Source organism: Dermacentor variabilis, chromosome 4, assembly GCF_050947875.1.
Source record: "Dermacentor variabilis isolate Ectoservices chromosome 4, ASM5094787v1, whole genome shotgun sequence".
Taxonomy (NCBI): domain Eukaryota; kingdom Metazoa; phylum Arthropoda; class Arachnida; order Ixodida; family Ixodidae; genus Dermacentor; species Dermacentor variabilis.
Genome location: NC_134571.1, coordinates 121861643 through 121873971, shown reverse-complemented (window position 1 = coordinate 121873971; position 12329 = coordinate 121861643). Strand labels below are relative to the sequence as shown.

Genomic DNA, 12329 nt, shown 5'->3' with positions numbered 1-12329 from the left:
CGCGTTCTCTTGCACTCCTGGCCAATATATAGCGTACCCTAACGTTATGTCTCATATATTTACAACTCGTTGTTGATTAAAATTCGTAACCATGCCGCTGGAGTGTTTTCCCTATGTGTGACTCTGTCGTGGGGTTTCCTTTCTTTTTGTGACAGGGGGCTGCCTCCCAGCATGCGATTTTCCAGCCATGAAGGCCCACTGCGGCGCCATGATGACCCCTGGTGCTCCATGCAATGGATTGAGGGGCTATTGCGACGTTTTCCGCAAGTGCCGTGACGTGGACGCCGAGGGGCCGCTGGCACGCCTGCAGCGCATCTTCTTCGGCGAAAAGTCCGTCAACAAGATCAAGGAGTTCATCACGGTACGTACGCCGCCGCGACGCGGCTCACATTTAGCGCCTGAAGAGAGAGAGAGAGAGAGAGAGAGAGGGTTGGCATGGCGCGAGTGTACACATGTGCTGAATTAGGTCGCCTAGAGAACACGAAAACGAGAGGGGCGAGATTTTAGGTACAGAGTGATACATCTGAACTCTTGCATGGTTGCACCATAGCCCTTTAATACATGGTAACACTAGCCTTTTAATACTTCTTGCATGCTTGTACCCCCAGTCCTTTCATACTAAAACACTGCGCAGCGCTTCCCCAGCACTACGCGGTTGCTTTCATCGACGTCTTTAGCACGGTGGTTCCAATTCCCAGCTTAGCTTTGATACCGGTTAACGTAGCCGAAAGTGAACTTGTAAAGCAAGATCTGTCAGAAATATCTATAGGTGCAGCGCAGGAAGTCGCTTTAGGACAATGATTTCAACGCACCACCAAAACATCGTCACAAATGAGCCTCTACTCGTCAGTCGAGCGCTCTGCAAGTTGTAATTTCACCGCGAAGCTTCGAACATAGTGTACTTGCTCCATGTAATTGAGGGAAAGACCAGAGGCTGAATTCACAAAGCTTTTGTTACGCAAGTGCTATTTGCCATTGACCGGTTGCGTTCGCTAATAGTATGTCCAGCGTCAGGATTGGCTGGAATTTTTTTAGAGATCAGTTCTAGTGTAAGAGCTTTTTGGGAATGCGGGACCATAACGGGGAACAGCTATGAAAGGTAACCGCGAAACAATGTGATTGTCTTTTTGTGAGAAATACCGGCGGCGATTGTAGCCTGCTGATGGATGATTTATTGACATCCCCTTTCAAACGCGGCGGTGTCATTTAGTCACCTAGCCTCGAAGAATTTTCGTTCTACCATTTCTGTATACATTCTTAAGATCATTTTTCTCTTCCTCAAAACTTCTGTATCTAGCTTGTAGCGCCAATTGTGGCTGTAACGGATACAGTCGTATCAATCCCTTCGTATCACTCCGGTCGTATCAATCAAATGCCACTTGCTTATCTCGAATGCTGACTGTTGATGCTTCGGCCCCTTTAAATCCAAGCGCTTCTGGAAAGTTTACGCTGCCTACAAGTCTCACTGGGTGGATCCCTTCGCATTCCATTAGGACGTGCTGAGTGGTCTCAGCAATTTCGCTGCAGCATACACATGCGTCACCTTGTATTTGTTAAGTGCCCACCTTGTGTATACGTTCGATTCGTCTGCTGCTGGAGTTCTGATTGGCTGGGCTGGGGTACGCGTCAGAAGGAGACAGGCGCCCCCAGCCAATCAGCCCTTCAGCAGCAGACGAAGCGAACATATCCACAAGGTGGACACTTACAGAACCCCCAACGTCTGATTTTCCTTCGCTGACGTGTTTCGTATATACAAAGTGGTTTTTTCTTTAGAGTATATATATCTTTTCTAAAAAGTAACTACTGCAGCGAACGCGGCGTCCTCGGAGACGCGTGAGGCGGACATACTTTGCCGCTGATAACGTGAGACTCATAATAGTAATTAACAAAATATTAATAAACTTTTTTATTAGTGCCTCGGGGGCACTTGTATAAATGGCACATTTGGAGGTAGTGACATGTTCATGTACATCCTAAACGTTTCGAAAAATCGCACCTAATTCGAGACATTCATCAACAGATTCCAAAGTTAATTCGAGGTAATATCGAAATTAGTCGCGTCCCGCAGCGCCTCAGATGGCAGTGCCCGGTAAAGAAGCGTGAAGTTTGATAACATGTCGAGGCAAATCCTGACCGGGCACATAGCCACACATGCTTGCCTCGATAAGCATGCCTTATCAGTAGCTGCCGCGAGTGGCCGAGCCATTCGGTTTCAAACAACTTCCTCGCGTTTGTCAACGTGGGGCGTTTCGGTGGGATATGGCAGCGGGGTCGCCTTTTCTGTGCTTCCTTATAGCTCTCTGTTTCGATATTGCCTGGATTTGCCGCTGAAATTGGATGATATATATCTCGAATGCAGATGTGACCATATGTGCGGCTTTCAAGAGTGTTAAAAAACGAAGGTGCCTCAAAATGTGGCTCCTTTCAAATTCGGCATTTAAGGAACCGCCCCTAAGGCACTGATAAAAAGTGAAAGAATAATCTTTTGTTTATTAAGTCTTATGAAGCAAACGTTATTAGCGGCAAAGTATGCCCTCCTCACCTATTTATTTTATTTATTTATTTATTCGGTATACCTACATCGCCTGTACGGCATTATCGTAGGGGGGTTAAAATACAGGTGGTCACAATGGAAACATATTCAGCAACATCAAAAGAATACATCAGTAAATAGAACATAGTTTAAGCACTGAAATTCGCAAAAGCGGAATAGAAACTAACAAAGTACAAAACAAAGTGAGTGACAAAATAACTAACTAACAAAACAGAAAAACATGAACACGTCTGCAAAAACGTCACGATAGCTGCGCTTATAACCTTTTTATTTAAAGAATCTGCATTGGAAAAGAAGAAAGAAAGGACACCCTATAGAGGTGGTCATATTGATATATATATCTTGGTCTTTACAACGCTGGTGGGGACGGACGTACGCTCCAAGCAGTGGCCGATAGCTTTCTTTCTTTTGTGATTGGTATGCGGACTTCGTTCTTTCAAAACAGGACTGAAGGCCTTGCAATCCAGACGAGCAAGTGCACATTGAGGTAACTTATTTTTCAGTTCGCGGGTGTTCTTAAAGTTCGTGTCATAAAAACAACTTTATTAGGTATTTCGGAGCACGCTCTACAACTTTAAAAATGCGGTGCTGGTGCCCTAAAACGAATGTTTAAAACTTTGCACATTTAAACGTAACTAAATAGCTAACCAACTACACTTAAAAAGAAAGTTTGAAAACTCAAGACGACTGCAGTGTGGTCTCATTCGTCTTACGTGTACACCTCCATTTTATAAAATTTGGATTCTACTAGCACGAACCACCTGGTATATCGTGTGCTGGTATATCGTCAGCGAAACTTTTCAAATCTCGAAATTTGCGGATATGTAGTGCCCGCGGTGGTTGATTAGTGGCTATAGCCTTGGGCTGCTAAGCACGAGGTCGCGGGATCGAATCCCGGCCCCGGCGGCCGCATTTAGATGGGAACGAAATGCGAAAACACCCGTGGTACTTAGATTTAGGCGCACGTTAAAGAGCCCCAGGTGGTATAAATTTCCGGAGTCCCCCACTACGGCGTGCCTCATAATCAGAAAGTGGTTTTGGCACGTAAAACCCCATAATTTAAAGAAAAGATATATGTAGTGGGCACGAAATAAAGCCAGCTTTAAAACCATACCGTTGACAAGCTCTGAAGCTGGCCACTTGACGATCGCGCCGCGTTCTGCAGGTGCACCCTCTGCTGTCCGTGTTCGTGGCGCTGGGCTCAATGTGGCTGATGATAGTCGTGTTCCGCTGCCTTGCCGTCCACACGCCCACCAGCAACCCGAACAAGAAGCCGGCCCACAAGCTTAAGGACACGCTCAGGCAACCTTGGAAGCTCTAGGTGAGGGTGTAGAGCGTGGCTCATCTGCTGTAGATGACAAGCACTGGCAGCCACTTTTACAAGCGTAGTCGCCTGCACCGTATCTAAAATTCAGCAATTTGACCTGCTAACTCCGATTTTGCCAGTTCTTTCCCCCAGAAAGCCCTAACATCGTTTCAAACGAAGAAAAATTAGGACGGTTCTAATACCGTTATTTCTTTCAATGGAGAACACATTCGTACAAAAAAGAAACTAAAAAGAAATTTCATCCTAGACAATAATTAGCAGAAAAAATATTTATTCGCCTGCAACAACTAATACAACGTACGACTAAAATAAGGACTTGCTATGGAATGCAGGCATCTGAATATCAACCTACAAAAAAGCATAATCATTGTAAAGAAATAATGCACGAATAGATACGTTGGTGAAAGTACGTGCCACGCACAGAAACACACACGAACAAACACACACGCATGCGCATGCGCACACGCGGACTTCGCTGGTAATTTCGTGCATGCCTTGCTGTTACGAGACACCACGCGACTTTTGCAACGGCGCCTTTCTATTGGCGGTGAGATTGCGACTACCACCAACCACTACAAAAAACAAACAACCCAAACGATCGAAAGAAAAGTATGTTCGTTTTGAACGTCGCTCATTGCTGATGCAAGTCCGAACAAACCTTCATGCATCTTGCGCTCACCGTCTGTAATTTGTTTCAGCGGACCACGGCTCCGGGCTGCGGAGCATCGGCGACGAGGAGGGAGGTCTGGTCCGTACGGCAGCCGGCTGTGCGGGAAGAAGACCGCGTTTTTAATTTTTTTCTTATTTTCTTCTGCGCGGCACGTTATCGTCGCTGCCTGAAAAGCTGTCTTAATTGTTTTTTATTAGATACTCAACAGAAAGGGGCGAATATATAGTGTTTCGCTGTAATAAAGCTCTTACAATATCGAAATTGCTTACGAACGCGAATCGGTCGCTGTGGCGAGCTGCGAATGTACAGCAACGTTGGCTCCATGGATTGGCTCTCACCACGGTTCGCTCCATCGGCTCTTAGCGAGTGCCGTTTGGCTGGCCATCCTTGCTAATATGTCCATTTCAATTCGCGCTAATGTGCCCTTTCTAAAAGTTCCATAGCGTAAGTACTTTTATTTTTGCGAATACGAGTCCTGGCAACCCTCATCAACGATGCGCTGAAAAAAATGCGCGTCGCTGATGAGAAATTTAAATCTCGCGTCGCCACGGTACCAAGAAGCGAGTTTCACTGCCAACAGAAACTCTTCCTTTGCTTTGACTGGTGGCCGCAAGTGGCGCTAGTTCCTTGCCTATCCTCATATCCGAAGCGACGGGCGGCATCACGTTTGCACCAGGGCAAACGTATACGTGTTTGCGAAGCTTTCATGGAATCCCATGCGTTCAGAAAATGGCAGTTCATCAGCGGTTTATGGGGCTTAGTAGTTGTCAGGCAACCTCTGAAGCAGCTATCAGGCTAGCGAAAAAAAAAAAGGGGGGGGGGGAAATCGCAGCCGCGAACTTCAGCAGTCGTTGCTGCAAATTGTCTTCTTCTACTGCATGCCGAGCGTACTTTGGAAGCGCCCTCTAGGTGGTTATCAGTGGCGCCTCTAAAGGCGGTGCGCTAAGCGTATATGGCGCCAAGTGTTCTTGCTGGAAACGCGAAAGAGCAGGCCCCACTGCAGTATACGCCTCATGCGTAACTTTCTTCGACGGTGGGTATACACGCATTCCCACATTGTGTGTGTGAGTGTCCCTGTTTGTCATCCCCCCGTCAGCAGCGAAACCGACTGGACAGCCTGGCTCAGTTCCGGGGACGTCGACCGACAGCTTGAACTGGTGGACTGGGCGGAGAAGGCCAACCAGGCCCAGGGCCTTACTTGGGCCCGATCCCTGAGCCACCTCCCCCTTTCCCCTTCGCCTTTTCAATAATGTTTACAACCGCCACCACCACCATACACGCAAGATTGCCGCGCGACTGTCCGCTCGAGGCCTTTTCCGCGTATTCGCGGGTCTTTCATGCTCGGTAAAGCGCTTTTATGTAGCACGTATTCAGCAACACAAAACTGTATCGGGAGTTCTTAATATTGCTCTACAATCTCGTCACCGACACTCTTAATGTAATTATAATATTCGAGAAGTTTATAAATTGAGACTAATGTAGTTAGGCGAAATGCAAAAAAAAAAAATACTCTATCTCCAAACGACGGCATACGCGTTTGTACTGTTCGCCAACAACACCCTTTATACAGGGTGTCCTACATTATTTGAGCCAAGAATTTAAAAATGAAAGGCACGTCGGAGGCGAATTGAACCTAACGCAAACTATTCGCAATAGCCCATAGTAATTCAGACAATTTTTGTTTTCTCCATAACTTCCTCATTAAGTTTAATTACCCAACTTTACAACTTTTTAATCATTGGCTGAGGACACCAAGCGTATATATATATATATATATATATATATATATATATATATATATATATATATATATATATATATATATATATATAGCACCACGATAGCGCTCGCCGCTATCGTGGTGCTTTGAGCGTGACTTGCTTTTGTGGGCACAAGTTCGCCCAATGAAAAGCTCGTTTCATGAGTCAGGTTTGCTGCTGTGTTCTTAACCATCACTACAACGTGACAATGGATAGGCAGGGAGGTTAACCAAAGGTAGTTCCGGTTGGCTACCCGGTACTGGGGATAGGAATAGGGGGACAAAAACACAATAGCAGCGGAAGGGGAGAGAGGGGGAGAGAGAGACAAGCAGCAATAGCCGCATATCCTATAGATCAGTAGCAGGTGAGGCTCTTAAATTTGTCATGAATGACCGTAGACCGCAGGAAACTGAGTAGCACGAATAAATCCTTCGGTGCGGAGTTTCTTTAGCAGCACTGGCCCAAAACCTTTTGTTCTGATGCTGGACGATTATCCCATTGTTCCAGTACTCTGCACATCACTTGAATCTCGGTACTATATGGCGGGCAGATACAGATAGATAGTGTGAGCGTCTCACCACAGCTGCATGTGTCGCACGTGGGGCTGTTGGCCGTTCCATTAACGAAGGCATAAGAGTTTGTAACTGCGACGCCTGGCCACAAACGGTACAAGATGGTCTGTGCAAGTCGTCGCAACCCAGGCAGTAGACGTGTCTATATATGAGCTCATAACCGTGGGTTGGTCTGGTTGGGCGAGTTGTTACATGTTCATACTAATACAATAGCAGCAAAATTAAAAAATAAGAGAACTCGAGAGGCAGACAGACAATAGGACACGAAGGTAGCTGGAGTAACAACTGTGAACGTTGAAGCGTGGGGCAGCACGAAGCGTTCGCTCTGCTAAAGTTTCCGCTGTTCATCACGCCAGCGTTGCGACGACGAGTGTTCGCGGTCATCGAGCGACATCAGTTAATGAACGAATGCGCACCTGTGGAACTTGCTTGTTTAATTTCTAAGCGAACATTTACTGTACTTTACACAGCCGATAACAACTTTAGTTCATATATAGCATTTGTCTAGTACATTACTAGCGCTATCATTGCTTCATTTTTTCTGGGCGGAACTAAGAGTTTATATTTCTGCATTTGAATGAAACATTAACTTCTATACGATATCTCTGGCTCGGTCGTCTGCTACTTGCTGTGGTTGTGAGTAACGAAATATTGAGCCTCTCGGAGCTCCTTAATCTTCTCATTAAGACGGGACAACGACATAGCCACAGGAAAGCGAGGTCCGTGCAGAGCCTTCGAATTCTGCGGCACTTTCCCTACAGTGCAACCGGGGAAGCTTTCTCGTGCGACCGCAATTACGCGGATGCTCGAGATACATTCCCACAATCCTGCCGTCCTGCTATCAACGGCACATGTGAGGGTAAGAGGGTCTTCAGGGACGGAGAGTACGTTTAACGCCGAAAACGCCGAAGTTCGTGAAGTGAACGTGTACCTTCAACGCTCCGCTTACTCGGCTCGGGGGCGCGCAGCCAGGGCAAGGTTCTTCCTTCCGCTCCTGGCACGAACGCTGTGCGTACGCACACTATCAGCACATTAGCGTTCCTGTCGAGATGCTTTGCGTTTGCACTGGACTGGAGCGGAACGGACGTTGGGCGTCGAGCTAAACGTTTTCTAACGTTTCACCGGGTGTCCATTAACGCCGACGGTTTCCCTTCCGTCTCATCTCGTGCACCATGGAGGTGCGACGCCTGCAACGCCGTCTGGCGGTGCTCCTCGTCCTCCTAGCGTTGTGGGACGCCTGGTAGCTCCCAGGGCGTAGTTCCTTCTGCCCAGCAGCCGTTTCCTTGCGTGCCGTGTCACGCCAACATGCCATACCAACCTGCGGTTCGAACACCGCCGGAGTATTTCGAACGCAATGCTAAACGAACGTTATTGTGGCTCTTGAACCGTACTTCCGGCGAAACTGCGGAACTGCCGAAGCACCTCGCCCCCCTCCCTATATTGGAGAAATAGAAGGCAGCTATGTTCCCCTAGCTTCGAAGAAGACACTCAGTTTCCCTGAGCGGCATAGTGAAATTTCACAAAAAATCTTGCTCCATTGTGCTGTATGTTTTCTAGCATATTAAAGCAAGAAGGTGAGACCATAGTGAGACATTGGGCTAATTGGTATTGCATGTTGAAGTGGAGAACCGCGCTAGAAACAAGAACTGTGTCACAAAAACACACAACACAAACGTTAGTGTTCTGTTTGTCTGTGTTGTGTGGCGATGTGTTGTTCTGCCCTCGGCAAGCGCTTGTGCGGTCCTTGTCTCATGTGCTGTTTCCCACTTAAAGATCCGCTTCAAAGCGAAGTTTTCTTTGTATATGCTCCCGTGCTAGACATGGTTGCTGCTGCTGCCTGCTGCTGGGTCAGTCGGTATCTTGGTATTGACACGTGGACTCGTTATCTTTCTTCAGGTGCGCGCTTTTTACCGTCAACAAATGTTATCGTTCAGCGCGGGACGCGCCCGCATGTATCGGAAGTTTCTCGAATGTTATCGATCGTTCTATTGTCAGCGGAGCTTCTGTAATCAGAATGCATGTGCGACGCGAATTGTGCAGAACTTTCTGGAAGACACGCGGGCACCAACGATTACTCTGGAACCTTCGATGACTGGTGTATAAAAGCCGACGCGCTTGGCCGGCAGATTTTCGACGATCGCCGACTGTGCTCGCCGCTACCGTTGTCCTTTGAGTGTAGCCTGCTTTTGAGGGCACAGGTTCGCCCAATAAAACGCTAGTTTCGTCAATCAGAGTTTTGCTACGTTCTTCACCGTCACTACTACGTGATGGCGAAGAAAAGTCTTGTATGTTCGCTGAATGCAAGAACAAGCAAACGGGCTTATTATAATCCATATAAGCTGAACGAAAAGTAGTGCTAAAAAGCGCAGCTTTGCGTACTAAAATAATACAGCTCTCTACATAACCCTGAACATGTATTTAGCTATATCTATAGCTACCATAGCTAACGCTGAAGTATACCGAACCCTGAACGGAAATATACCCCCTAATATTAGACAATTTCTTTGATCGACTTGATTTGTATTGATTTAGCCATTCTGTATGTGCTACGGTGTGTGTGCCTGCACTTGGACTATCTTCGCCGTCTGAAAGACATGAACGGGCAAAGTAGCACTGTGGTACTAAATGTGAAGAATCCTGAAATGTAGCTATTCATCGTACCTGTCTGTTAATACAGCTGTTATCGCCATGCTTCCCTCGGATAGCGTCATACCCTGGCTTCGTCCTCGTCACATCGCTGCGTGGACGTCTCAAACTGTACATCCGCCAGATCAAGTGTTTTCATTTTGGCATAGCTTGCGAGCTATGTGGTGCATAAACATAAAAATTGCGTGAGATTAAAGTTGCGGCTTTTTTTGTGGTAAACGTAAACACTGCATGAGGTAAGATGTTGCACCGGCCGAACGTGAACAAAATTGTACGCATTGCCGTTAGTCGTGCGGCATTGTCACTTGTCACTTTACATTGTGCATTTGTTCAAGTCATGTTAATTATTGTATTGAAGCCTGGGGCAGCATCTATAATATCCACGAATCACGTCTCTCAACCCTTCAAAAACAAGCTATTTGCATAATTTTTTTTGCACCTCGTCAGTCGCACTATCTCCCGTTCTTTATTAACAATGACGTACTACCCTTATCTCTATCTGAATTTTTTATTAATGTAGAGTTGGTCTATTATTTTTCAAAGTTTATCATCGCTATCTCTACCACGCTACAATTCCATCATGCATATAGGTTAAAGCAAACCACGCTCGCTTTTTTGTTAAAGGCAATCTACTTTAGCCTAAGGTTCAGACTACTATGGAAAACAAACTATTCTTTTTTCTGTTATGTCACAATGGAACATCCTGCCTACCGATTTAAAACAATGTAGCTCCCTTTCTATCTTTAAATCTAAATTAAAAGACTACCTATGGAGAATTAAAAAGAAATGACTGTACTAATTAACTGTATATTGTCTATGAGAGACTGCGTCTACTTCTTTAAACTCCTTATCATGATGACATGTTATACATTTTTTGGTATATTGTATAGGTTTCCTTTTGTATTTGTTGCAATCCTTTCTTCTATTTTTTAACTTGTTATAATAGATTATTATGTATGACATCAGTGCACTTATTTCGTTTCCATTTGCTATTTAATTATTTCCCCTGTACATTTTTACATTCGCTTTATTTATTGATTGACAATTAATGCAATTTTCACTTTGGGACCCCTCCCTGCATACAACTATTTCTGTACTAACTTACTTATCAATAAAATTAAATTGAATTCGTTCAGTTAATTAAATGGTCCCTGAAACTGTGTCTAGAAATTCTGTTGGCGCGTAGGGTACAGCTACACTACCACATTCCACCACAATTTAATTGGAGTGTCTCATATGAAGAGAGCTAAGGGCGATTACAAGTTGCCCTCCTATGTCGCCACGCTTTTCCTCCTCAACACGTTCGCCGGGCGATCGGGGCTAAGTTTTGCCTTCACTGGCTCTGCGTCATGATGTGACGTCGCGTCGTCTACTTCCGGTTTCTTGGAGCCAGCGCCCGAAGCCTCTCCAGCTTCTTCGCTAGCCGCCTGGCCGTCGATCCCCCGTGAGAATAATAATAATAATATTTGGGGTTTTACGTGCCAAAACCACTTTCTGATTATGAGGCACGCCGTAGTGGAGGACTCCGGAAATTTTGACTACCTGGGGTTCTTTAACGTGCACCTAAATCTAAGCACACGGGTGTTTTCGCATTTCGCCCCCATCGAAATGCGGCCGCCATGGCCGGGATTCGATCCCGCGACCTCGTGCTCAGCAGCCCAACACCGATCCCCCGTGAGAACTGTCCAAGCAACGTGATTTGCAAGCGTTCTGTTTCGACCGCCGTTCGCATAATGAACTCGGAGCTTGAAGAGCAGTTGTGCCTAGTTGTGGCGGTTGAGCGAACAGATGGCTTCAGACCCATACACCGCGATACACCTTCTCGCAGCCCTGAGCTCCACGTTGATGACGGAAGCAACGATCCACCACCACTAGATTCGCCGGGTTCCCCTGCCGACGAAAACAATCAACAGTTAGCGTAAATACGGAAACTGACCTTCTCTATTCGATACAAGGTACTGCGGTGGTCCTCCGGCGGGAAGTGACGGCTGCAAACGCGTAAGTGCTGGCGTTGATCGGATATCGGCGCCCATAATTCGTTGCAGCTACCCCGCCCGCCTGTTTCGTTGCAGAGGCACACGATTTCGCAGCTTGGCATGTCTCCGATCGCTAGATTTGGAGTCCATAACGCGACAAGGGCGATTCGTGGTGCTCGCGAAAGGAAACCTCGAGACCAAAGCTGACTAAGCGGCTCGTGTCAACACGGAGCACGCTGCAACACTAGCAGACGACACTTGCTGTCTGCCGGACCTGCTTTAGTGTAGTGATAAATTGTCGGTGTGTATACTCCTTATGTTACTTCTTTTCAGAGAAACAAATTAACAAATATTGCAATCATTGCGAGCAACATTTTCTTGTTCACCATAAACTTGGCTAAAGTTGGAAATATTACCGATGACGCAACGTTGGCAGCTTACGGTGAATTCGACAAATCGCACCGGTGCGCACGGAGACGCCCACTGCGCCTTTTCATCCAATCATCGTCGTCTCGGGGCACACCGGTGCGCTCCGGTGCAATTTGCCGAATTCGCCATAAGCGGATAGCTCGCCCGACTGATGTCACCATTCCCGCTACCTAGTATAGGGGATGGGGCGGCTGAAAACTAAGGGCAGTGGCACCCGTGCGATTGGTCGCAATGCGAGTTTATAAAGCCTTATAATAAATTACACGCCTTACGCGGAGCGCCTAAATGTGACACTTAATGACCAGTAGCACCAGCCCTAAGGAATCAGTAAGATTGTGCAAAATCGACAGCATCGTCTCAGGGTCAACTTAACAGCTTTATTAAATGATTGCTTC

At 46.5% G+C, this 12329-nt stretch overlaps 1 protein-coding gene across 2 annotated transcripts in view; it reads left to right on the top strand.

Annotated features, from left to right (window-relative positions):
• The window catches only part of LOC142579695 (disintegrin and metalloproteinase domain-containing protein 10-like), a 34481-nt gene extending 29669 nt beyond the window's left edge, over window positions 1-4812 (top strand). For both annotated transcript variants that reach the window (XM_075690167.1, XM_075690168.1), the window contains 3 exons: window positions 156-361; window positions 3720-3875; window positions 4580-4812. In XM_075690167.1, the coding sequence (XP_075546282.1) occupies window positions 156-361; window positions 3720-3875 (362 nt within the window). In that variant the 3' untranslated portion in view covers window positions 4580-4812. The remainder of the gene's footprint in view (window positions 1-155; window positions 362-3719; window positions 3876-4579) is intronic.
• The last annotated feature ends 7517 nt before the right edge of the window (window positions 4813-12329 follow it).